Genomic DNA, 25,960 nt, shown 5'->3' on the forward strand with positions numbered 1-25,960 from the left:
ATGCAGTGCCGCCTGAGGGATCGAAGGTCACGGGCCTTCAATGTTGATTTTCGGCCTTGCCGCTTACATGCAGTAATTTCTCCAGATTCTCTGAATGTTTTAATGATATTATGGACCGTAGATCAGAATCAGAATCATCTTTATTTGCCAAGTATGTCCAAAAAACACCCAAGGAATTTGTCTCCGGTAGTTGGAGCTGCTCTAGTACGACAACAGACAGTCAATTGACAGAGAACACTTTTGAGACATAAAGACATTGAGAAAAACAGTCACTGAGCAATAAAAGGTTGCTAGATATCTAGTAATGCCGGTACAAATGTTTTTTATTTGTTTTGTTTTTTTACAATTGTGCAAAAATCTGCAGAGTCCTCTAGCACTTAGAGCAGTTTGAATGACTAATCTCGCAATAGTCCGGTGCAATGACCATTGTGCAAAGGGCGCCGAGACTTCAAGGAATGTATGCAGTTTAAAGTGACTTGTAGTGCGATAATCTGGGACAATATTGATTGTGCAAATGTTGCAGATACTCCTCAGTCAGTGTGTAAGTGGTCCAGATGATACTCTGGCATGAGTGGCCAGCATTGGTCAACAACAGATATGCAAATAGTGCAGCGTGGCGAGACTACTACAGTGATGATAGATCATGAAATCCTTAAATTCCTTGCAATTGTACGTTGAGGAACATTATCCTTAAAATGTTCGACTATTTTCTCACGCACTTGTTCACAAATAGGTGAACCTCGCCCCATCTTTGCTTGTGAATGACTGATCAATTCAGGGAAGCTCCTTTTATACCCAATCATTGCACCCACCTGTTCCCCATTAGCCTGTTCACCTGTGGGATGTTCCAAACAGGTGTTTGATGAGCATTCCTCAACTTTCTCCGTCTTTTTTGCCACCTGTCCCAGCTTTTTTGGAACGTGCTGCAGCCATAAAATTCTAAGTTAATGATTTTATACTAAAAACAATCAAGTTTATCAGTTTGAACATTAAATATATTGTCTTTGTAGTGTATTCAATTAAATATAGGTTGAACATGATTTGCAAATCATTGTATTCTGTTTATATTTGTTTAACACAACATCGCAACTTCATTGGAACTGGGGTTGTATAACATCACTTTGAGGAAGCAAAAGAAGACTCTCATTACTCCTACAGTGCTCCAAATAAGAGGCAAAGCCCAGTTGACGTTTGCTGTAAAACTGACACATAAAACAAGATAATTAAACAGTGTACATTTAAACACCAAAATGTTCAAACAAGTCACATAATTTCATCTAACGATATCCACTAACAAATAATGAGAAAAGCCGTAGACAGGCTAACAGAAGTTAGCGTAGATGTTACACTAATTACAAACCTACAAATACTAGCTACTTTAACAGACACACGGAGCAGCAACACATACTATGCAAACAGAGCATACAATCAATTTTCACAAACATATTCTCTCTGCTCTGTGGGGCCATTGACCACTACTGCAGCTTAGTAGGGGACCGTCTCTGCCTCTACTTCATGCTCTTAATTACGGTGCATCGACATGCTCAGTGCTGCCAGGCACGTTGTGGTACTACGATGAAGGGGTGCAACTCTAAATTTTGACTCACCTGCATGGTAAAAAAAAAAAGATATAATACATCGTTGCTTAAAATACCACAATTTAGCGAGGTCGTGAAAGATGAATGTATGTGAAGGTATACACTGTATGTATCTATAGGTGGTTCATTGGTGGGGGGGGATCTGGAACGTACGTACTTTACTGTAGTCACTTTTTTTTCAACGTTTACATGGTGAGTCACAGCAAGACTGATGTCATCTCACAGCATCCGAATGTTAAAACGTGCGACGTCTATTGTATTGTGAAGGGCTATTGAGCCTCTTTCAGTACAGATGAAAAGTCGCTGAAACTGAAACTCTACTGTACTGTAGATGTGTGCAGATTGAGGCAGGGAGACTTAACTACAACTCCTCCTCTTCCCTCTCCTCCTCCTCCTCCTCCTCCTCATGCTCCTCCTCCTTTTATCAATCTCAGTCCACTCTCACTCAGGCTGCCTGAACTTGTATAGTGTTTGTTTTGCGTGTATGAGATAGACAGGTGTGTAAATGTAGCCTCAGTTGTGTGTATGAGAATGAAGCGGGGCTGGCAATGCCGTCGATGGATCTTAGACCGCTGCTGCTGCTGCTGCACAGGTGGGCCAAACTCTGGTTGTTTGGGCATATGTGTCTTTGTGTGTCTGCACGTGTGTAAAGGAGACGAAACCAAAACTACAATAGTAACAGAGACGACTTTGTGGAATGTGTGACACGGGCGTGGAGAGGCAGGTAAGTATTGTGTTGGCTTGTCTTTCGATCTTTGACGTCTCAACTTTAATTTGTCTCCACAAAAGGAAAATTCCAGGTTTCACCTTTTTAGACTGTATGTATGCATTCGTGACTGTGAATGTGTGTGTTCTTGTCTTTCCACTTTTGTCTGACCAACCCTTTGACACCGAACCATTTATGATCAGAAAATTTGTATTGGACCACACAAGAAAAACGCTAAGGATACTGAAAACTGAGCTACCAGCTATGAGTCAAAGAGACTAAAGAGTTTTAGGGAATACTTTTTTGATAGCTGGAGTTCGAGCAAAAGATACAGAAGGCAGGAAGAGATGGAAGAGGATGATTCGCTGTGGCGACCCCAATAGGGTTTAGCTGAAAAGGGAAAGAAGAATGTAACATTTGATCCAACAAGGTTAGAAATGGCCAAAGAAAGACACATTATAAATTCAGCTTAGCTTGTTTGTGTGTGGTGGTCACTGCAGTATTGTACGCCACAGTCCCCACTTTAAATTTAAACATGTTCTGTTTTATCTGAGACTTTTTGGAGACTCCTCTCCATGTGCTCCCGATAGAGAAGAAGCTTACTGTAACAAAACTGCGATCAATGGGCACCAAAATTTATGTGACATCTCTACTTATGCCCACTTCAACATCTGAAAATAACAGAATGATCGCTCCAATATTTTGTATTTTATGGACTTCAAAGCGTTTTCCTCATTACAGAGGAATGTTCCGGTGTCCAGCTCTGGCAGCTGAGTGCGGAGGGCTGCCGACAACATTTTGGGACATTGCCCATTTCAGAGTTATAGAATATAACTCTGAAATGCTATCCCTGTACACAATAAGCCGCACTTGCTGCACATTGCTCGTTTTCGAATTGTGAGAAGCCAAAATTGAAATAAATTAAAATCTTATTAATTGGCCAGCCCGTAACGTTAAAAGTGTAAACGGTTTCATCTGAATTGCAACCTGTTATTAAGCCTGTGTGTCTGCATTAATACATTACGCAAATTAATGTCTCGCGCATTGTTGTTGTTTTTTAGCTCATTTGAGTTATGAGGTCAATGCTGCATGGATCTCACCATTTCACGCAATCCTTTGAATGTGAAAAATCAAGTGTCCCCAACTGAGGTAGCAGAGCAGGAGAAAAACAGTCTTTTGCCCATTTTTGAATGGACTTTCTACCAAATTTATTTTGATTCTTAGATTTGTCTGTCCACTAAAACATGCCCAGGTATGCACATTGTTTACCATGCGGGTCAGCGTGCAAGCTAAACGTTAACTTTGTGGCTTTGAGCGCACAACCTCAGCAGACTTTGGCTCATGGTTGCTCTACATTGTGACTGCAGGATTGCTACTGTATGTGGCCAAACTGGTTGTACTGGTTGCATACTGTCAAAACTAGGACACGTTTGTGGCTATGCGGCGGGCGGTCATCAGCATCGAATGGGGACAATCCCAGTCCCATAAAACATTTAACCTGAGATTTTACAGACAATAAACTATAGCTGTATTTGATCTCACTAAAGTGAGCAGTCAAAGTGAAAAAAAATAGTTTACGAGCAGAGAATCACATGACAAGAAATTCTCGTTTTGCACAAGTCAGCAATAATAATAGACTTCTTGTTTCTTCTACATGATTTTTATGAGTCATTTAATCCAGCTCTAGGAAGTGTTCTGATCGTCTTCCATTTCAGGATTATGGAGGCCACTGTGGTTTTAGGAACCTTAAGTGGAGCAGAAATGTCTTTTGTAACCTTGCCCAGATCTGTGCCTTGCCACAATTCTGTCTCTGAACTCTTCAGGCAGTTCCTTTGACCTCATGATTCTCATTTGCGCTGACGTGCACTGTGAGCTGTAAGGTCTTATATAGACAGGTGTGTGGCTTTCCTAATCAAGTTTTGGTTCATTTAACAGTTTTGGTCCTAATGTATGTGGTGTGCTCCTGTAATTTCAACACGTAACATCACACATCACACATTTCTACCGCCGATCTCGAAATCACGTGTAATCACACCTTATCTCACAAAGACAAAGACGGGCAGACCTTTCCGGGTATGCGTCAATCTTGACGGAGTGATGCTGAAGGGAATGGGAGTGCTGTGGATTGCAAACTAAAACCAGCAGACATTCCAACACCTTCCTCCCTCTTGCCATTAAATTGCGAGAGGCTAAGTGACTTTCCGTTGTGTGTTTTTATGTCTCAAAAGTATTTTTTTGTCAAAATGGCTTTCTATTGTCACACAAGAGGGGCTCCAACTACCGGTGACAAATTCCTTGTGTGTTTTTGACATACTTGGCAATAAAGAGGATTCTGATCAATAAAAAGACTGGAAAAAAAATATTCTGGGGAACCCACTTTTATATATAAAACGACATCGGTTTTCATTTACGGTCATTTCCGTGTTCGTCAGTCTTGGGTGCTTCTTTGATTGGCTCCATTCTGTCTCACATCACAATTCTTGGCATCATGACCCACACAAATGAAGTGTTTTGGCCGTAAATATTGAACGCATTCAATATTTAAGATTGTAGCCCCCGAGTTGTTTCAGAGCCTAAAATTGGGACAAATACACTCTGAACACCTCAGAGCTAAAGACAATCCTATAGGATAATCTTCTAAGATTTAAAATTGTCTAGCGTTTGACGTGCTTGGTTGGGAACGGGCAGAATCGGGACAAAAACACCCCGATTATCTTTGTGTGTACTGATCTGAAGACTGCATCAGTAATGTGACTTTGAAAAAAACAAAATGACTTGGGCCTTGTTTGAGACTCAAGCCTAGGGTCCTGTGTCGAGATTGTCAGAGCACACTACACACAATATGACCAAAATACTAGGGTGTTTTTTTTTTTTTCTTTTAAGATTTTAAAAAATCCTCGTGTGTGTTTGTGTATACCAGGCCTTACTGAAGACTTGCATGTGACTTGATCCTTTCTCTGCCAAATTCAGTGGCATCCTATTGTATAAAATCTGGATAGATTTAAAAAAAATAATAAATAAATAGAAAATAATAATAACCATGCCAATGTAAAACATGATCTCCTTGTCGGATTGAAGTAATTTAGTAATTAAGTGTAGTGCACAACTTTTAAGTGTTTGCAAAGCAAAGCAAATGGTTAAATATCCGGCGCTATTCACAGATGTGGTGGGGGTGGCGGTGGGGGGGGGGGTTGTCGAGGTGTTTTTGGTGTAATTACAGAATGAAACAGGCTGTGTCTGGAGGGGTAGTGTGACGATGATAGAAAGCGGGCTGACAAGACAAAGAGGGCTGTTCTGTTCGAGGAGAGTGAGTGGCGGCCAATGCGGCAGTCCACGGTCTGTCTTTTGTGTTGGCTCGCAACAGTAGCTCCGTTGTCCGATCTCACCTGACTTTTAGCAGCAGGGTACGCTCCTCACCCTTCACACTATATGTATATATATATATATATATATATATATATATATATATATACACACAAACCCAATTCCAATGAAGTTGGGACGTTGTGTTAAACATAAATAAAAACAGAATCAATGATTTGCAAGTAATGTTCAACCTATATGTAATTGAATACACTTCAAAGACAAGATATTTAATGTTCAAACTGATATACTTTATTGTTTTTAGCAAATAATTATTAACTTTGAATTTTATGGCTGCAACACGTTCCAAAAAGCTGGGACAGGTGGCAAAAAAGGCTGAAAAAGTTGAGAAATGCTCATCAAACTCATGTTTGGAACATCCCACAGGTGAACAGGCTAATTGGGAACAGGTGGATGCCATGATTGGGTATAAAAGGAGCTTCCCTGAATTGCTCAGTCATTCACAAGCAAAGATGGGGCGAGGTTCAACTCTTTGTGAACAAGTGCGTACGAAAATAGTCGAACAGTTTAAGGACAATGTTCCTCAATGTTCAATTGCAAGGAATTTAAGGATTTCATCATCTACGGTCCATCAAAAGGTTCAGAGATTCTGGAGAAATAACTGCATGTAAGCGGCGAGGCCGAAAACCAACATTGAATGCCCATGATCTTCAATCCCTCAGGCGGCACTGCATCAAAAACCGACATCAATGTGTAAAGAATATCACCACATGGGCTCAGTAACACTTCAGAAAACCAATGTCAGTAAATACAGTTTGGCACTACATCCGTAAGTGCAACTTGAAACTCTACGATGCAAAGCAAAAGCCATTTATCAGCAACACCCTGAAATGCCGCCGGCTTCTCTGGGCTCAAGCTCCTCTAAGATGGAATGATGCTAAGTGGAAAAGTGTTCTGTGGTCCGACGAGTTCAAATTGTTTTGGGAAATTCTGGACGTCGTCAAGGAGGAAAAGAACCATCCAGACTGTTATGGACGCAAAGTTCAAAAGCCAGCATCTGTGATGTTATGGGGCTGTGTTAGTGCCAATGGCATGGGTAGCTTACACATCTGTGAAGGCACCATTAATCCTGAAAGGTACATACAGGTTTTGGAAAAACATATGCTGCCATCCAAGCAACGCCCCTGCTTATTTCAGCAAGACAATGCCAAACCACATTCTGCACGTGTTACAACAGCGTGGCTTCGTAGTAAAAGAGTGCAGGTACGAGACTGGCCGGCCTGCAGTCCAGACCTGTCTCCCATTGAAAATGTGTGGCGCATTATGAAGCGTAAAATAGTTTCAACATTAAATATCTTGTCTTTGTAGTGTATTCAATTAGATATAGGTCGAACATGATTTGCAAATCATTGTATTCTGTTTTTATTTGTTTAACGTCATTGGAATTGGGTTTTTATATATATATATACATGTGAATTTATGTATATATATATATATATATATATATATGTGTGTGTGTGTGTGTGTGTGTGTATAAAATTTGTATCGCCATATTTTCTAAAAAGAGTGGCCATTCTTCTCCTCTAAAAGTTCCCATTCCCCAACTTAGCAACTTAAGTTGAACAAACTGCCCTCAATTATCCCTTCAGATGAAAAAAAAAGAAAAAGTTCATAGATGCTATCATTCACACGACAAAACGTTAACTGCTACTTGCTAACCAAATCACTAGCACCTAAAAGCCACAAAATAGTCTCTGAAATGAATTAAAATATGGATACTTGTGCGTCCAAGTAGTGTTTTAACACTCCAGACCGGTCTTAGTCTGGAGACCACTCTCGAGACCAAATTTTGAGAGTCTTGGTGTTTTTTTTGGACTCAAAGCCCAAATGTTTGGTCTTGGACCGGCAGGACTTGCGATTTTCCCGTCAAGACCAGCAGTGGTATTCTATTTTTCAGTTTCATTAATGTGAATGCTCTTTAACTGTTCAACCTTGTCAGGGTTTTTAAATTATTATTATTATTTTTTTTTTGGTCTTGGTCTTGTCATGTTCTCGGCTTGTATCTGTATTGGTCTTGATTCCTACAAGTCTTGGTCTCTGTGAGTTCTGGTCTTGGGTAAGTTTTGGTTTTGTATAATGTGGTCTTGAGCACAACACGACATCCGTGTTTATGTTTCTGGGAGATACGCAACTTATTCGTTCCACCAGGTCCTACTCAGTTCTTGATGTTTCCACACATTTCTCCATAGATGGTAAAATTATGCTACTAATGTTCAATGTTCTGCCAAAATGGTGCTTCTACAAAGAAAAGGCTTTCTGCCCACCTCCCACCTGCAGTTAAGTGCGTAATTGTCCCAAACCACTATTTGCATGCATTTCAGAAGGTATACCACTTAGTTTTGTTTTTGGGCCTTGGAGGAGTTTTGTGCTTTCATTCTTAGGGAGTGGAATGTTATTAGTCAGCTCAGCTGTGTGTGTGTGTGTGTGTGTGTGTGTGTTCTGTGTGTGTTTTGTGTTGTCAAGCATGCTGTCAAGGACATTGAAGAGCTAACATGGCTTTTGCTGAATACGCACAAGTCACACGACACTGCATTTGCACAACAGCACTTCAGTAAGTAACTAGTGAAGCGTAGAGCCAGTCTAAGGACAAGTAATTATTCTTCTTCTTCTTATTATTATGTAGGACATAAATTATTATATTAAAATGGAACTTCCTGCGACATTGGAAAGGGTCTGGTTGCTTAATTCAATAACAGAAAATACCAGTAATGAATTAGCAATTACATACACAAATTAATTTGAATGAAGCTGATTGTAACGTACCGCAATTAGCATATACTGTAGCTGCACGTTTATCTGCCTATGTGTGTAGGTAGGTAGGTAAGTTATCTATGTACAGTAAGTATGTCTGTATGTACATATATGACTGTTTGCAACAGCTTAAAAAGGAGTTTCTCCACCACACAACACTTGTTGTTGCAGTCTCTCACTTTGTCCTGGTGTCATATAATCACAGTTTCACTCAGGCTTAACTGGAAAATGATGCGCATTGTTTTTTGGGAAACCAAAACATATTTTGGGCGGTCACAACCGACTCCAAGGTGACATACACACACACACACACACACACACATACAAAATGTCAGCGTGGCGGATTTTCTTCCCTTGGCTGAATGTGAATTGGAAAAGAGAGGTTCTTTCCCGTTCGCTCCTTCATTTGCACAGTTGTTGTCTCATCATTTTTAATACACACACACACTACCCGTCAGAAGTTTTACCCATTTGACTCTGAAATGAAAGCACAGTACAAATAACTATACAAGTTGCAGAAGAAATCATGGAATCAATCTGCAAACAAAAGTGTATTCTAAACTTTTGACTCATTATTTTGACTCATGGCATTATTGCTAAAATGGAAATGAAATATTCTTCTGAAAGTTCTTCCCAACTCTATTGTAGAAGTTCCCATAACTGTGTGGCACTTGTAGGCTGTGTTGCTTTCACGCTTTTCTCCAGTTTAAAGTTAAAGTTTGGAGACTGTGCCTTTTGACCGGTCAAACGTTTTAGAACACATCCAGTTTGTTTTTAAATTGTTAGTCAAGTAGTTCAACCCCAATGAATAGCTTGAAATGGTACACATTCCGATAATTGGTGAACTTCCAGGCAGCACGGTGGACGACTGGTTAGAGCATCTGCCTCACAGTTCTGAGGACCGGGGTTCCTCAGAACTTCCAACAATGACATTGTTTTTTTTGTTTTTTTTGTGCGTTTCGCAAAGCAGAGAGCAAACTGAAAAAGAGGAGGGAGGACATACTGTACGAACCAGTGAAAAACATGAAGCTTCTGGGGTGGGGGAATAGATTATTGTTCTGCGAAGAACACCTCAGGAGATCCCACTGACCTTTGAACTTTCATTTTCTGTCCGAGACACACTTGCACTGTACGCATGGCCACAGCCCTTCGCTCCCAGCTGCGTGTGAGCGCAGCTGATCCACCGCACCCCTGACACATGACTACACACACACGCACACATTGACTCCAGGGCAAAAAGCATTTTTTTCTTCTGCGTTGTTCTGCACATCCGGTACACTCAGATGATTGACAACTGGTCTTAAAAAGTGAGATTACTCAATATTGATTAACTTTGGATGTCATCTTGCCTTTTTGTGTTGACGCTTGAATGAATGTGCAAATCATGTGGCCACATTGAGCAAGGCCAAAAAAAAAACAACAAGTAACCTACTGCTGTATAACAAAAGGTTTCTGGAACTTAAATTGAAAATGTAGCTTAAAATGTCCTCTAAAAGTAAAGTTTTGAAAGAAGCTCATCACTGCTTATACAGTGGTAAAAAACAATAAAACACTCCTGCTTTGATAACAAGTAAATGTACACAAGATTGCCAACCAATGAAAAGTGTCTCTCCAAATTTGTGGACTTTTAATCCATTGAGTAACAGCAGCGCTAGTAGGGCTACAAGGGTAGTACTTTGGGTTCAGCAACCACTGGAACCATATTTATTTGGAACATTTTAGTTCAAGCTCTACTACAAGTACCAGGAACTAAAATTTCCTTGGAACTTTAGGTGGAAATGCACCTTTAAATGTTCACTGGTTTGTTTGTGTTTCTCCCTCAGAAAACTATCCTGTCAGCGGCTCCGATGGGAAAACAGAGTCGGTGGCGAACCTCCAGCCGCAGCCGTCCCTCAGCTCACTGCAGTCCAACTCGCCAGGACCCAAACGCTCTGGAAACACGCTCCGGAAATGGCTGACCAATCCCGTGCGACGCCTCAGTCACGGCAGCTCGGTTAAGAAACTCCCCAATAACAAACAGAAGAAGACGGGTAAGAATGGCACGATTCCGATACCTATTATACGTCACAGAGGTAGCCGTGAATCAGAATATGTATGACCAATGATGATGTACAGCATACGCACGTGTACCCAAATAACACACTCAAATGTATGAAAACTTTGGTGAAAACTCAGAGGTACATGGACCATGAAAAAGTAAGATGGATCGGGCTTGGGTCGACACCTCCTCCGATTGCGTGAGTGCCATTTTATACAGAACAGAAACATGGGGAAAAAAAGCCAAGGTCAGTGCTGATTATACAGAAGATCCATTCATCCATCTATTTTCTATGCTGCAGATCTTCATTAGGGTCGCGGCTGAGTTAGAGCTTATCCTAGCTGACTTTACTGGAAATGTGGGGTACACCCCGGACTGGTTGGCAGCCAATCGCATGGCACATATAGACAGCGAACCATTCCTACAACCCCAATTCCAATGAAGTTGGGAAGTTGTGTTAAACATAAATAAAAACAGAATACGATGATTTGCAAATCATGTTCAACCTATAGTTAATTAAATACACAACAAAGACAAGATATTTAATGTTCAAACTGATCAACTTTATTGTTTTTAGCAAATAATCATTAACTTAAGAATTTTATGGCTGCAATACGTTCCAAAAAAGCTGGGACAGGTGGCAAAAAAGACGGAGAAAGTTGAGGAATGCTCATCAAACACCTGTTTGGAACATCCCACAGGTGAACAGGCTAATTGGGAACAGGTGGGTGCCGTGATTACGTATAAAAGGAGCTTCTCTGAATTGCGCAGTCATTCACAAGCAAAGATGGGGCGAGGTTCACCTCTTTGTGAACAAGTGCGTGAGAAAATAGTCGAACAGTTTAAGGACAATGTTCCTCAACGTACAATTTTTTATGTTTAAAACAACGTCGCAACTTCATTGGAATTGGGGTTGTACATAAGGACAATTTAGACACAGGTGTGTCAAACTCATTATAGTTCACAGGCCACATTCACCCCAATTTGATCTCAAATGGGCCGGTCCAGTATATCCGTGGTCTAATAAGCTATAAATAACTATTCCAAACGTTTCCCGTTTTCGGGTGCAAGTAATTGCAAGTACATTTGAAATATAGTCACATTTATTGCTTGTCCTGTTGTAAATCTTGTTTCAACTCAGATGAGCAATCTGAAATTTCTTAACAAAAATGAATGCAATGTCAACAATATTTTTTTTATTTACACGTCCAATTTACAGAGCACAGAAATCATTTGAAATTTACATAAATTTCAACATCCGTCGAGAAATCTTGACAACCTCTCAACTGACTCTTCACACCATACAAACCGAAGTGTGAAAAGAAAATTAGGGTGCAGTTGTCACCCTGTTGGGGCAGTGCATCAAAAAAAACCAAAAAAAAAAAAAACTCTTTTGAACTGATGTTGACTGATATTCTGCCACATTGAGTCTCAAAATAATTCTATAGCAGGTATTAATCTTTACAGAACTGTGTGTGCTTCACAGTGCAAAGGTGCTCATTTAATTGGTCATCAGTGCGCCCTCTAGTGGACAAAATTAGCAAAAGTTACCTTTATTGAAAAATTGCAGTTTTACTCATTCACTGCCAGCCGTTTCCAGAGCAAATTCACAGCTTTTTCAAGCCCCACAAAATATTGTGTACTATGCCTATGTAAACACCAAAACCACCAAAATAAAAAAATTAGACTCTCTTCCTTCATAGGGAAAAAAAGTTTGTTTCGAGCTTTTCCCATTCTTTAGTATTCAGCAGCCAAATATAGGCTAGTTTCACCCTGATGAAAAAACTGAGAAAAGGCTTTGTGAAGAGTTAAATCAAGAATCATAATGACTTTGATACCAATATTTTTTTTTTTTTCAGGACAACTTCTGAACATAAAACAACACTGCGAGACGGCTTTTTAATATCAAAATAATGTATTATGAAGATAGCTGGGATAGGCTCCAGCAGGCCGCGACCCTAGTGAGGATAAGCGGTCAAGAAAATGGATGGATGTTTTTATATATTAAATATTTACGACAGGATTTGCACTACAATTTCGTCTCATTTCGCTGGCCTTTTCATGTGCAGATCTTCCACCTCCTTCCTGGTCTCGCCTTCTTGATGGTGGGCTTTAGTAAAGGAGCCCTTGAACATCCTTCGAGTGTAAACTGCTTGTAGTCCGATTTCTCAATGTTCTTTTTCTGTCTTTATCTCTAATCTCCCCTTCTCCTCCTAATGCTGTTGCCTGAGCTGTTAATTGTAAAGCATCGCTGCCCTCTGCAGGCGGCAGCTTGTCAGTGCAGTTCTTCCACAAGCCAGATTTTCACACCCCAGCTACATGACAACCTCCCCCGCCCATCCCCGTTAAAAATCGCAATTGACGTCCTTAGAAAACCCACACAAGTACGGAAAGAAAATGGTAACTCTATGTAGGAAGGCGGAGCCTGGATTTAAACCCCCAACCTGAGAAGTGTGAAGCAGATGGAATATGGCTGGGTCGACTTTGCCCTCCCTATTCCAACAAGCTCGCCCTCAACTCTTTAGGGACACACGACTGTACTCGAAAAGCAATTAGGACATCAAACTGTTGTCTCATGCTGCTGTCACATGTGGAGGTCCATTCATGTCAGCTGACTATCACAAAGTGTTTGCCGCACTACATGACTGCTTTGGCCCAGCTCAGATGATTTGGACGGTCATTAACTTTTACTCTTTGCTAATAAAGACAATACAAGATGCACACAGAGGTGCCAGTGTTATCTCCTGACCATGTATACTTCAGCTTAACACACAAATGGGCTATCTTAATTTCAAAAAATCACTTAAATTCAATTAATGCTGAGTCATGAGTTAATGTATATAATGATTGATTGACAGGTCCTGTGGGAGGAAGAGATGACAGCCGGAAGGGACAGCTTGACCTTAACCCGCAGGATGACATCATCGATGAGGTACGCAATCGAGAATTAACTTGACTGGTGACCCCTTCGTTCGTAGCGCTCTTGTGCATTTCATCGTTATTTAATGGAAGAATATTTAATAAATGCCTCCTATTATTGCACTTCAGCACATCCTTGGCAAGGATAGTAACCTCCTCTCCAAGACGCCGTCCGGCATGCAGAGCGGCGGCGAGGAGGAGCAGGATGAGGAGGCGCACACACCCCTGCCTCCGCCCATGGAGATCATCAAGGACCCATCGGCCCAGGATGACAAGGTGACTCATAAAAAAAATCATAACTATAATCTGAACTTCCCTTTCGAAACAACATGTGAATGCTGAGATGTAGCTGAGATAAAATATATCTCATTATCGTGGTTGATGGTTCAAGTCCCTGTTTATTACATATTTTGGCGTGATTTTTTTTATTTATTTGTTTTTGTTTCTACAGTATACAGGCACGTTTTATTTAGAGTTGCACAACGTCATTGTCGTAGCACGTTGTGCAACTCTGTGGCAGCACTGAAGTCTACTGGAAGACAGGCAGCATAATTAAGAAGCAAGAAAAAAGGCAGAAAAGTTCCCCAAGCTCGAGAAATAGTCATTGCTCCCGCAGAGCGGATAGAATATACGCTTGTGAGAGTTGTTGTATGGTCTATTTTTATGTTGCTGTGTGTGTGTTAAGTGCAGTTGTTTGAAAAATTTAGAATTATTAAATGGTTGAACATTTTGGTGTTTGAATGTACAGTTACATTTTGAATGTACAGTTACATAGTTTTACTGTATGTGTCAGTTTTATGGTAAACTTCAACTGAGATTGACAACTAAACAGCTCGAAGCAAGCACACTTTGCCTCTTATCGGAAAAACTGCGAGCACAGACGCTAATGAATACATTGAAAGGTGTTTTATTAACTTTATGTGTGTTTTAATAAGTTTGAAGTGTGAGGGAGGAGTAAAACTATGTAACAAAAAAATTTATATGGTCTATCTATATTGCAGATTTTCACGTATTGCAGGAGGGTCTGGAATGTATCCCCCAGACTAATCTAATTGAAAGCTTGGAGAGTGCCATGATCTTCAGGCTTTTCGGGCCACAATTCCACCTCTTATCTCCTGGCAAAAGAATTTGATATTTTCAGAACCAATAAGAGTGCTGGTTGAGAAAAATAAGAACACAACCGCCCCAAATAAGCAGCACTCTCATTGAAATTGTGATGGTATTACATGCTATTTAGATTTAGCACTTTGCTTATTTTTTTAATTTTTTTTAATTTTGGTTGAAAAATAGCATATTACCAGTGGTCATTTCTCAGCATTCACACAATGACCTTAGTGCAGAATTATTCTGGCGGCAATGTTTTTCTTTTTTTTCTGAGTACTCTCCAGTCAGGTTTCACCTTACCAATCCACTTTTCCTTTTCAAACTTATTTCTACCTTGACTGTCTCCCGCCGTCCTTCCTAACGCGCTTTTGTTATTGTTTCCCCCTTGGCGGCTTCCTCTCTCAGTCGTCGTCCTTGCTAACGTCTCTGCAGTTGTCCTCTGAGGTGCCCTGCGCCGCCGAGCTGGTTAGCGCCATAGAAAAACTGGTTAAAACCAAGATGGTGAGTGTGTGTATGCATGCATGTCTGTCTATCTATCTATCTGTCTGTCTGTCTGTCTTTCATCCGGCTGGTTGTGATTTTTTTTTATTTTTTTTTTACCTTGCTGTTTAGTATGCAATGTCATGTTGTGATGGTGGCCGGTAGAACCTCCCTTGTTCTACCACTCAAAACGTGAAAAACAATTTGATGGACCACAGACCTCCTCCAATAAATATGTAGTGATATTTCACATATTTAGACCAACTATTCTACAATGCTGCATCCGGATTCAGCTCATTAACTAATGATAGTTGATTTGTCCATGGCACATAGAAACCGTGCACCTTTTTTTGTTGTTAATCCAGATTTAGATTATGTATCTGGTTCCAGATCATTATCAAAGGCGTAATCATGAAGTATTGTGGCTTACCAACGCTAGCTTAGTTTCACTCTGAATCTGTAAACAACTTCTTCAATTCAGATTGCGTTGCAAAAATGATCTGTGTTACAGATCAAGATCATTCCTAAAGCTTAATCAAGTCATCTTTGGGTCATACAAAATGTTACATATCAAAAATCTGCAGGAACTTATGTTTGTTTCAAAAATGATCAAGATTTAGGATCAGGACCAGGTCATGATAAGGGTTAATACAATAGTCTTTGTGTCATAGCAAAGTTCCACATCAAATTTCACTTCCCAACTTTGTTTTTGTTGCAAAAATTATCGAACTCGCCATGGAAACCCCAATTCCAATGAAGTTGAGACATTGTGTAAAATGTAAGTAAAACAGAATACAATGATTTACAAATCATTTTCAACCTATATTTAATTGAATACACTACGAAGGCAAGATATTTTTTTGGTTTGTTTTTGCAAATATTTACTCATTTTGAATTTGATGCCTGCAACACGTTCCAAAAAAGTAGGACAAGGGCATTTTTACCACTGTCACAGCGTTTGGGAACTAAGGACAATAATTGTTGAAGCTTTGTAGTTGGAATTCTTTGCCATTCTTGATGTACAACATTTTGCTCAACAGTCCGGGGTCTCTGTTGTTGTATTTTGTCCTTCATAATACACCACAACGTCACTGATGGTGTAGTGGTACACTCGCCTGACTTTGTTGCGGGGAGCGTGGGTTCAGTTCCCACTCAGTGACAATGTGAGTGCAAATGGTTGTCCGTGTCTATATGTGCCCTGGGGCTGACTCGTGACCAGTTCAGGGTGTAGTCCGCCTTTCGCCTGAAGTCAGCTGGGATAGGCTCCAGCACCCTGTGACCCTAACCAGGATAAGCGGTGTTGAAAATGGATGGATGGATAATGCACCACACATTTTCAATGGGAGACAGGCCAGTCTAGTACTCACACTCTTTTACTACGAAGCCATGCTGTTATAACACGTGCAGAATGTGGTTTGGCATTGTCTTGCTGAAAGAAGCATGGATGTCCCTGAAAAGGGATGGCAGGCTGAAACATAATATATTGAAAGAGAGCAAAAGCAATGGATAACATAAAAATATTGTACAAATTGTACAAGTAAAAATCTGCAGTATAGCGGGACCGCAAAGCAACAACCGTCATATAGCGGAGGATGACTGTATCTGTACTCCGTGATGATTAGTTGCTGGGACTCATTGTTTCCAGACATGGGCATACTGGGACTCACATAGTGTCAAGTGTAAAATGATCTATGCATTGTATTGTTTTTATTTATGTTTTGCACAATGGCACAACTTCATTGGAATTGGGGTTTGTAAAATCTTTTATTGGTTATATATATCCGGGCAACACAACAAAATTTTGTCCGAATCTTTTTATTGATGTTTGTGTTGTGAAAATGAAAATGACCTTGATTAGAATACAGATCTGGATACAGTATCCAGCTCTTCTTGTTTGTTCATAGCTTTTCTTACAAATGTACGTTTTCCACAGTGCATTGCAGCCCCAGATCATTATCAAAGCTTCATACATTAGTCCTTGCCAAAGCTATACTCCAAATTTCATCCACATCCATTCACAACTTTTTAAGTTACATCCCTTTCCCAAGAAGGATCCGGAACTGCTTTTCCGGTAGACCTGAGTGCTGCCATCATCATTATGACTGGAAGTCAACTAACATAACCGAGAACAGTAACAAGAGAACACAGACCGCATTCAAGTCCAAACAGTGAGGATTAAAATCAACATTGCTGGAACGTCACCATCCTGAACCTAAGAATTGAATGGGTTCTTCCTCACACTACACATAATCTAATCTAGACCAAATACATTGGCTCCTTGGCAGAGTTAAAGACTAATGAACTGTTCCTGAAAGCTAAATCAATATCTTTTTTCAACAGACCTTAGAACCAGGAGCCCACCCGGTCTTCTCCTCACTCTCTCCCCCGGAACAAAGCACTCCAGTCCTGCCCCAGGTCCCCGAGCTGGAAGAGAGAGCCAAAGCCATGAAGGGGCGCATGTGAGTCCACCACACATGCTCTTGATCTATTTCCAAGGTGACCTTTTGTGTTTCTGCTCAGGTTTGTTCTTGACGAGTTGATACAGACAGAGAAGGACTATGTCAAAGACTTGGGCATCGTGGTTGAGGTGAGTTAGATAGACCTCAGTCATTTTTAACATCATTTGATCACGTTTACATGAGTGAACATGATTCCTGTATTCTCTATGAACAGGCTTTGTTGTGGGGGACTGGGGGGGGCATCGAGAAAACTGAAGTGTGGCTTAAAAACTTTGTGAAAGTGGTGGTGTTTATTTTAAGGTTATGATTTTGACGGGAGTAACTAGCTGTGTAGTGTTGCGTTATATTAAATAGAATTGCAAATATAAACAAATACAAAAAAGTGTCGATCAACAAGTGCTACTTAAGATGCATGGATGTAATCCTGGAAGGTTAACAGTTGGGCGATTTAAAAAAAATACAAATAAAATACAAATAAAAAAGTATGGCATGATTTCTGAAGTCAACTTCCTTGCAGGGTTTCATGAAGAGGATAGAGGAAAAAGGCGTTCTGGATGACATGAAAGGAAAAGAGAAGATCGTCTTCGGGAACATCCATCAAATCTTTGACTGGCACAGAGAGTGAGTCACTGGGAATCTCGGAATGCAACATTTTTTCTTTTAGCTAATAGATATCCATGCTGCTCTGTGCTGGCAGCTTCTTTGTGGGAGAGCTTGAAAAATGTCTGGATGACCACGAGCACCTTGCTGAGCTCTTCATCAAACATGTGAGTGACGAAGATGAGAACGCCAATGTCCTCTGTGAGCATTCGCCTGCTGACCGTTTTCTGTTTCTGTTGTTGTTTTCCAGGAGAGACGACTACACATGTACGTGGTCTACTGTCAGAACAAACCCAAGTCTGAGTTCATTGTAGCAGAATATGACAATTATTTTGATGTGAGTTACTTTTTAGACTCTGGTTTACAATATTTGCTGTTTAAAAGTATTAGGACACACCTCTCACCTCACGGTTGGACACAAATGACCACAGACACACACAAATTTTGTAGGAACTCTCAGAAGAGTGAAAGCTGTGATAGCTGCAAAGTTCTTCACTTTTCACGACCTATACTTTTCGCACTATTATGAATAGATTTGACACGTTACCCTCCGTCCATCCAAAGTAACAGACACAATTCTGAGTGCCGTTCCTTAATGTTGGGAAATTATTCTACTTTATCACTGATTTAGGTAATTGCGCTATCTTCACATCACCGTGTTGGCCAAACACCACTTGAGGCCGACTCAGAGAAGGGGTCAGAACATTGCACGGGGGCGAGTGTTTGTCTTGTCTTCCTTCAATTGTCATTGTCATTGTCTATTGTCAAAATTGGTCCAGTATTGTGGGCTATGTGAGGGGTTGTGTGTGTGTGGTTTGCTAAAGAAAGACCTGAATTACACCAATAAGCAAGTGTACATAACATAGGATAAGACACTTTCACTTAGCAAGGCATATAAAACAATGCTTCGGTTTCCTCGTTCATCCCAAAAACATGCATGGTAGGTTGAAGACTAAATTGCCTGTAAGTGTGAATGCTTGTTTGTTTATATGTGCCCTGTGATTGGCTGGCGACCAGTTCAGGGTGTACCCCGCCGCTTGCCCAAAGATAGCTGGGACAGGCTCCAGCACGCCCGCGACCCGAGCGAGGATAAGCGGTACAGAAAATGGATGGATGGATGAACAATTGGCTGTGAAAATAGCAACATTTCAGCAGCACTTCCGGTTAGTGCCCTTATTGTGAAACTGTACTCACACCGCTTCTGGTGCACTGCTTAGCGAACTGACGCTAACTTTACCATCGCCCAGCGGCACAAGGGACAATGGAAAAACGTCACATAAAGCACGAAACATTTTAGCGAAACAGACTATGGTTCATCCTAAACATGCACATAAATGAGAGTGACACAATTTAGTGGTCCTAGATGCACATTGTGCACACGCCACCCTCAGACTTCCTGCTGTGTCGCCGACTCCGCTTCCCTGAACAACAAGTGGCACTGCGCATGCGCAAATCACGTGAACTCACTTCTCACACAAGAACATGATACAAATGTATGCAAATTAGTCACTGTCTAAGGAACTTAAATGAAGATTAACATACTACCCTTAATGAAAAAATGACTGTAGCCTTTTCTACAATTGGGGAAATATTTGAGGTCAACTCATTTTCTATGAACTGTCATTGCCCTTGTGCAAGAACATCAAGGAAGTACACATATCCTAAAATGTTTACTTTATTCTCCCGTCTATGTTTGCTCTAATAACTGGAGGTATTACGTCACTGTTTAGAGTTGACTTAGATGTCCTTTTTGTTTCTCCATGCAGGGGGTCCAGCAGGACATTCAGTCCCGGTTGACCATTAGCGACTTCCTTATCAAACCAATCCAAAGAATCACCAAATACCAGCTGCTACTGAAGGTATGTGATCGGCTCTGTATTTACTACCAGTGGAGACTTTGTATTTTGATGTCATGCTGTAATTCTCCGTAGGATTTCCTGAAGTACAGTTCTAAGGCGGGAATGGACTGTGAACAAATAGAGGTAAAAACAAACAAACAAAACATAGCTTTGTGTTAATGCAGTTGTCACACTGCCCCCTTGACATCCAATCACTGCGTCTTTCTCTCACAGCAAGCAGTGGATCTGATGTCTCAGGTTCCCAAACTATGTAACGATATGATGAACTTAGGTCGCCTACAAGGATACGAGGTACGTTTGTTATGCGTGAACCCGGATATACAGTGCACCCTAGTTAATTTGGGGGGATAAGTTCTGGACACACTCACAATAGGGGAAAGTCTGCGAATTAGAGATCATAAATAAAAACTTTGGGGTGGTGTAACACTGAAGGCTCGCAACTCCCTATTGACAAGTAGCTTGACAGAAATTTACTTTACATTTCGGTATGTGTTCACGACATTTCAAACTGTGCTTGAAACCTTCAGACAATTATTCTGTGCCAGCTTTACTGATCAATAACGAGCACGTTATCACCAGGAAGTAGTGACGGAGTGTTGACCAATGGCGTTTCTGCCCAGGGCAAGCTAACCAGTCAGGGCAAGCTGCTGCAGCAGGAGACTTTCTTTGTGACCGAGCAGGACGCCGGCGTCTTGTCGCGCTCAAAAGAACGGCGGGTGTTCCTCTTCGAGCAGATCGTCATCTTCAGTGAGCTGCTCAGGAAAGGCTCGTCCACGCCCGGATACCAGTTCAAAAAGAGCATCAAGGTATTCGACGCAGCGCTCCTGCCACAAACCACAGCAATTGTATTGTACTGTTGGAAAAATTGTATGTAATGATAAAATATTACCGCACTCGGGCATGTTTGCAGGGTACCTGAGGATGAAATAATAGGTTGTGATAGTTTTTATATTCGTATTTTGGCTTGTCAACAGTAGCTCTCAGAATTTCAATGTACGAGGGGGTTTCTAACTCGAATGATGCTCTTCACTTCAGGTGTCTTACTTGGGTCTGGAGGAGAGCGTGGACAACGACCTGTGTAAGTTCGTCTTGTCGTGTCGCGGCTCGTCGGAGCGGTTCACCCTACAGGCGGCCAATGTTGACATCAAGCAGGTCTGGATCGGACAAATCCAGGCACTGCTGGATGCTCAAAACAACTTCTTGTCCGGTGAGACTAGAAAGCTCACATTCAGATTATCACTAAAGTTTTATACCTAGTGGCCATTAATTCTTGCTAATGTTTTGTGTCCTTCAACACAGCACTCGTGTCTCCCATCGAGTACCAGCAGAAACGAGGCGGCAGCTCGTCGCTGACCAGAAACCGCTCAACCGCCAGCAATCGCTCAAACACACCCTCTCACAGCCGGCCCTCGTCGGCGGTCGGCCTCGGCGAAAAGGAAAGCGAGAGAGGGCGGAGTCAGTTGACCACGTCCACCTCCAACGGCGGCACATCGTGCTTCGACTCTAGGGTGAGTCCGCTTGACGCTCTCGACGAACAATAGTTTTACCTCCTCCAGGGACATTGTTTTCATCACGAGTTAGTTCATTTGAACGATTTAGAATGAACTTTTCTACTGCAATGTACCTGTTTTGCCTATGCCGCTTCTTGCTATTTCCATTCGGAAAACCAGATACTATTTTTAGTACAGCGAACCCCTGCATATCCGCAGTTGGGCATTTATATTTTTTCAAACCTATCATCCATTATTGGCTGTAACTCATCTATTTAATGTCAGGCCAAAACGAACAAAACTTATCTTGGTGCAGAGGAACTATGTTGAAGTGAATTAAGGAGGTTGATTATTGCAATGGTACTGCTTTGTCACCATCTTGTGGCTTTTATGTGCTAATTAACTATGTGGAGGAGTTTTATTAAAACAGAAAGAGTACTTGGCCGCAAAGCTTTGGAATTTATCGGCAATTATGCAACTTTTTAGGGTAGCGTCACTTCTAGTATTTGTGGATTTTCGCTATTCGTGGCAGGGCTCCGTCCTTATCCCGTCTCACAGCTTTCGGTGTTCAGCAAATGTAAAACACACTGACATTGGATATGGATTACTTGAAAATACATGTAAATAGTATTATACAGTATTGGGCACAAAGACCAGGAGTGTAAATGATGGTTGACAATTTTTGCTGCTCTTTCTCCTCCTCCTCCTTTTCCTTGATCCCGACCTCCACCCTAACCCCCCTCAGGACGGCATCCCAGCCGGTCGCACCGTCGTTCAGCCCTCGTAGATGCACCCTATAACCTTGTCCTCCTCTTCCTCCTCTTTTTCTCCACGTGCTTCCCATCCTTGTCGCCATCCCCGTCTTCCTCAGGAGAGCAGCGGCGGCTGCTGCAACGGCGCTTTGTCCACCATGCGCGTCACTCAGGACTACTCGGCGCTCAAGGAGAATGAGATATGCGTCAGTCAGGGCGAGACTGTGCAGATCCTGGCGACCAATCAGCAGAACATGTACCTCGTTTACCAACCAGCAGACAGCCAGTCGCCCGCCGCTGAGGGCTGGGTGCCGGGGCACGTCCTGGGCCCGGCCCACAAGCCCTTAAAAGACTCCTCCTCGGCCACGTCCTTCTCTGCGGCAGTGGCCGACACCAACAACATCAAGTAAGTCCCTCCCTCCTGCCCCCCCCCCCCCCCCCCCCCCCAACCACCACCACAGCACTTGTTTACCCGCAGCATTTGGATGGGATCGGATGGCCTCCGTTTAACAAATCTCCACACTGGCGTCATGTTGCCCTCAGTGACGCCTTTTGAGTCACTGGCTGCCAACAAACTCTAGAGCTAGACTGGATAGAATCTTGTAGCTGATCTGGAATGTGGAGCTTAAAAACCGGACTTATTTCAGTTCCTAACACCCTGCTTTTCCTCCTTTTTTTTCTGTTGTTATTGTTGTAGCTTTTTTTTCTCCTGTTTTTTTTTTCCAAGAAAAAAAAAAAAGAACTGGGTTCTCCGCAGTGGAGATTTCTGTCGTTGTCTGTGGCAATCTTTAAGCTTTTTCTGTTCATCCCTCTTCTTGCCTTGTTATGATTATTAATTATTATTTTTATTTGATGGACAAAGTTGGATCCTTTTCCTCCTCCATGTTGATTTTTGTTGTTTATTTTCTCGGTAGTTCACTGTACCAATATGTCTCGACTGAGGCTCTAGAGCATTCCTGTTTATATTAAAACAAAGACAGAAAATCCTTTTTGCACTATTTAAGAAAAATATGAAGACAAGCTGTGCAATATGTTTTTCATCAAAATGGCCACGGTCAGCAGTGTACTGTTGCTATTCTTTAAGAATAATAATTTTAAATGTATTTTAAATTTGTAAAATTATTTTGGATGGATGGTGAGCATGTGGTAGCGAAATGAGCAAACGTGGTGGGAGAAGTTTGTTTTCTGTGCGTCACAAAGATGGAGACGATGGACAGTTTGTAGTTTTTAACAATTTGTAAATAAACTACAACAGCTAACATGCAGCAAACATGACAAGTCTGATACTTTTTTTTTATTTCAATGCAAGTCATGCAGGTGTGTTGACTTCAAAAAATGGTATCTCTACAAATCTATAGAAGACCTTTATACCCTTATTGTCACCCTTTATTTATTTTCAAGTATTTTAAGTTTTTACTAACATCAACGGTTTGCAACTCCACAGATTGTTTATTGTGTCAGTATACATAGAAGTACATAGAAGGAGGAGCTGTGGACCATTATTTAATTTTATTTTATTTAGAAACAGACTATAAACAGCTCATAAAGGTTTTTAATTAATGGAAATATTGTACCACGAAATAAATTGAAAATGTTTACCGCACGGCGGAATATAAAATACACTGTTGCTTTATGATTAACAAAAAATGATGAGCTTTTTTTTTTTCTCGACAGCGATAATGATATAAATTCTGGATAAGCCAAGTGTCATTCATAGCAAAAAATACGTGTGATACTTTGGTGCCATCTTGAGTGAAAAGGTAAATGTCGCTTTTAACATCTTGCCTCTCTTCCTCCCCAATAATTATATTTTATCAGTGTATCATTGACACTGATAAAGAGCAACCAACAACTGTCCCTCCCCCTTTTCTCGTGCACCAGTACAGTCTGGCTACAGCATCAGGAATCTTCGATGATCACACACATTTAGACCACACTGAAGTCACATGAAGGATAGAACTACTGCTGGAAATAAAGCTGTGGGATTAACAACGATGTCATCAAAGTTGATAATATGAACAAATCGTTTTATTACACACAGAAGCATATTTGCACCACATCTTTTCCCTAATGTACTCTCAGTTGTCAAACAGGTGCCTTTAATTTAAGTCCTATTTACATTTTTATTTTCAATTGACGTTGTCAATTATTAAATTGTAATTTATTTGTTCCAACTTTATTTTTATGTAATTGTATTATTTATGTATTACTATTGTTTTGTATTTGTTTAGTTTAATCTATTTTGTTAATGACTTTACACAAATGTTTTTTCTTTTTATAATTAATATTTGTTGCTATTGTTTTTATTTTATTTTTATATATTTATTGATTCATATTTTGGTCAAGTCACAGTAAATGGCTATTGCGGCTAGCTCGCGCAGCCTGCTGACATTTACAGTTTACAATATACTGCACTGCAAAAACTGGGCTTAGAAACAAACAAAAAAGTAATTAAATGAGGAATTGTTTCATTTAAACATAATGATCTGTCCATCAAACTGTGTGTTTCAGGTAAAAACATTTGGAGATACAGTGGAACCTCGATTTAACGGACTAATGGGGGGGTCATCTGATTGTATGTTAAATTGAAGCACTTTTTTGTTACCTAAAAACAGCAATACAGTGCAAAATTATTGTTTTGTCCTTTTTGTGGCCCAAAAATACCCAATTAAGTACAAAATTATTGTAAATAAATACAAAAAAGGTTTCAAATGTTTTAAAGTTTATCCAAACTTACCTCACTGGTGCATTTTGTTAAACATCTGTTAAATCCAAAGTCCGTTAAATCCAGGTTTCACTGTACATGCTTCTTGTTGGACAATGACGATAGCATTGCATTTGCAAAATATTTAGCTAGCAGCTACATATACAGTGGAACCTCGATATAACGGATTAATAGGGGCAGGGGGTCATCCGTTCCAGCCGGTTCCATTGAAGCACTTTTTTTGTTGTTGTTGTTTTTTTTTTTTTTGTTTGTTTGTTTTGTGGCCATATGCACTCATATTACTGTAGATTACAAAATTATTGTTCTGTAGGTTTTTTTTTAGTGGCCTAAAATGCCCCGTACACGACAGAATTATTGTAAAGACATATAAAATATCTTGAAATTGTACCACGCTGGTGTGCTTGGTCATGGTGACATTGTTGACGTACAAAACTCATCATACGCGAGTCGCTTTCATGAGCCGAGAGGAATTACTGTATCCTAGTTCCAAATCCGTTGCCATAGAGTGGATAAAATACCATGTTCCAGACTCCAGAGACTTGTTTTGTATTCCTCAGAGGTAACATCACCGCCATGCCACTATGCACAACAGACAATAGATATAACCGTCATCACCATGGCCGCCACGTCAATGCACCACATTCAACATGGGCACCACGTAGGCACGGATGGATGTAGTCAAATTGTATATCTGTGACCCGGAAATATGTCATTCTCTGCCAGTAAACAACAGCGGCTGATTCTGGAACTAACAGACTTTGTCAACGGCAGATTAAGTGAGAAATAGAAACTGTTTATGGACACATTGTTCGGTCCTGACGGACTGTTTTATCTGATATGAGTTATATCGGGGTCCATTATATCAAGGTTCCTCTGTATACATACTGTATATACATTGGAAGAAATAATTATATGATGCCTCACTGAATTTTTTAAGTTCACCCACTGACAAAGACGAGAGGTCTATAATTTCAATAGTAAGTTTATGTTAACAGTGAGACAAAATATCTACAAGAAAATCACATTTAAAAAAAGATAGATTTGCATTTCATTGAGTGAAAAAAAATATTTGATCCCCTACCAACAATAAAGAAT

At 40.7% G+C, this 25,960-nt stretch overlaps 1 protein-coding gene across 1 annotated transcript in view; it reads left to right on the forward strand.

Moving 5' to 3' along the window:
* Positions 1–25,960, forward strand: part of LOC133486406 (kalirin-like) — a 218,457-nt gene that overhangs the window by 158,709 nt on the left and 33,788 nt on the right. Inside the window, 16 exon segments of the mRNA XM_061791478.1 lie at positions 10,263–10,469; positions 13,336–13,409; positions 13,526–13,672; positions 14,906–15,001; positions 17,321–17,439; positions 17,501–17,567; positions 17,957–18,060; positions 18,137–18,206; positions 18,290–18,376; positions 19,806–19,898; positions 19,971–20,021; positions 20,112–20,189; positions 20,519–20,704; positions 20,934–21,105; positions 21,198–21,406; positions 22,260–22,546. Coding sequence (XP_061647462.1) covers positions 10,263–10,469; positions 13,336–13,409; positions 13,526–13,672; positions 14,906–15,001; positions 17,321–17,439; positions 17,501–17,567; positions 17,957–18,060; positions 18,137–18,206; positions 18,290–18,376; positions 19,806–19,898; positions 19,971–20,021; positions 20,112–20,189; positions 20,519–20,704; positions 20,934–21,105; positions 21,198–21,406; positions 22,260–22,546 — 2,047 coding nt within the window.

This window comes from Phyllopteryx taeniolatus, chromosome 12, assembly GCF_024500385.1.
Source record: "Phyllopteryx taeniolatus isolate TA_2022b chromosome 12, UOR_Ptae_1.2, whole genome shotgun sequence".
NCBI lineage: Eukaryota > Metazoa > Chordata > Actinopteri > Syngnathiformes > Syngnathidae > Phyllopteryx > Phyllopteryx taeniolatus.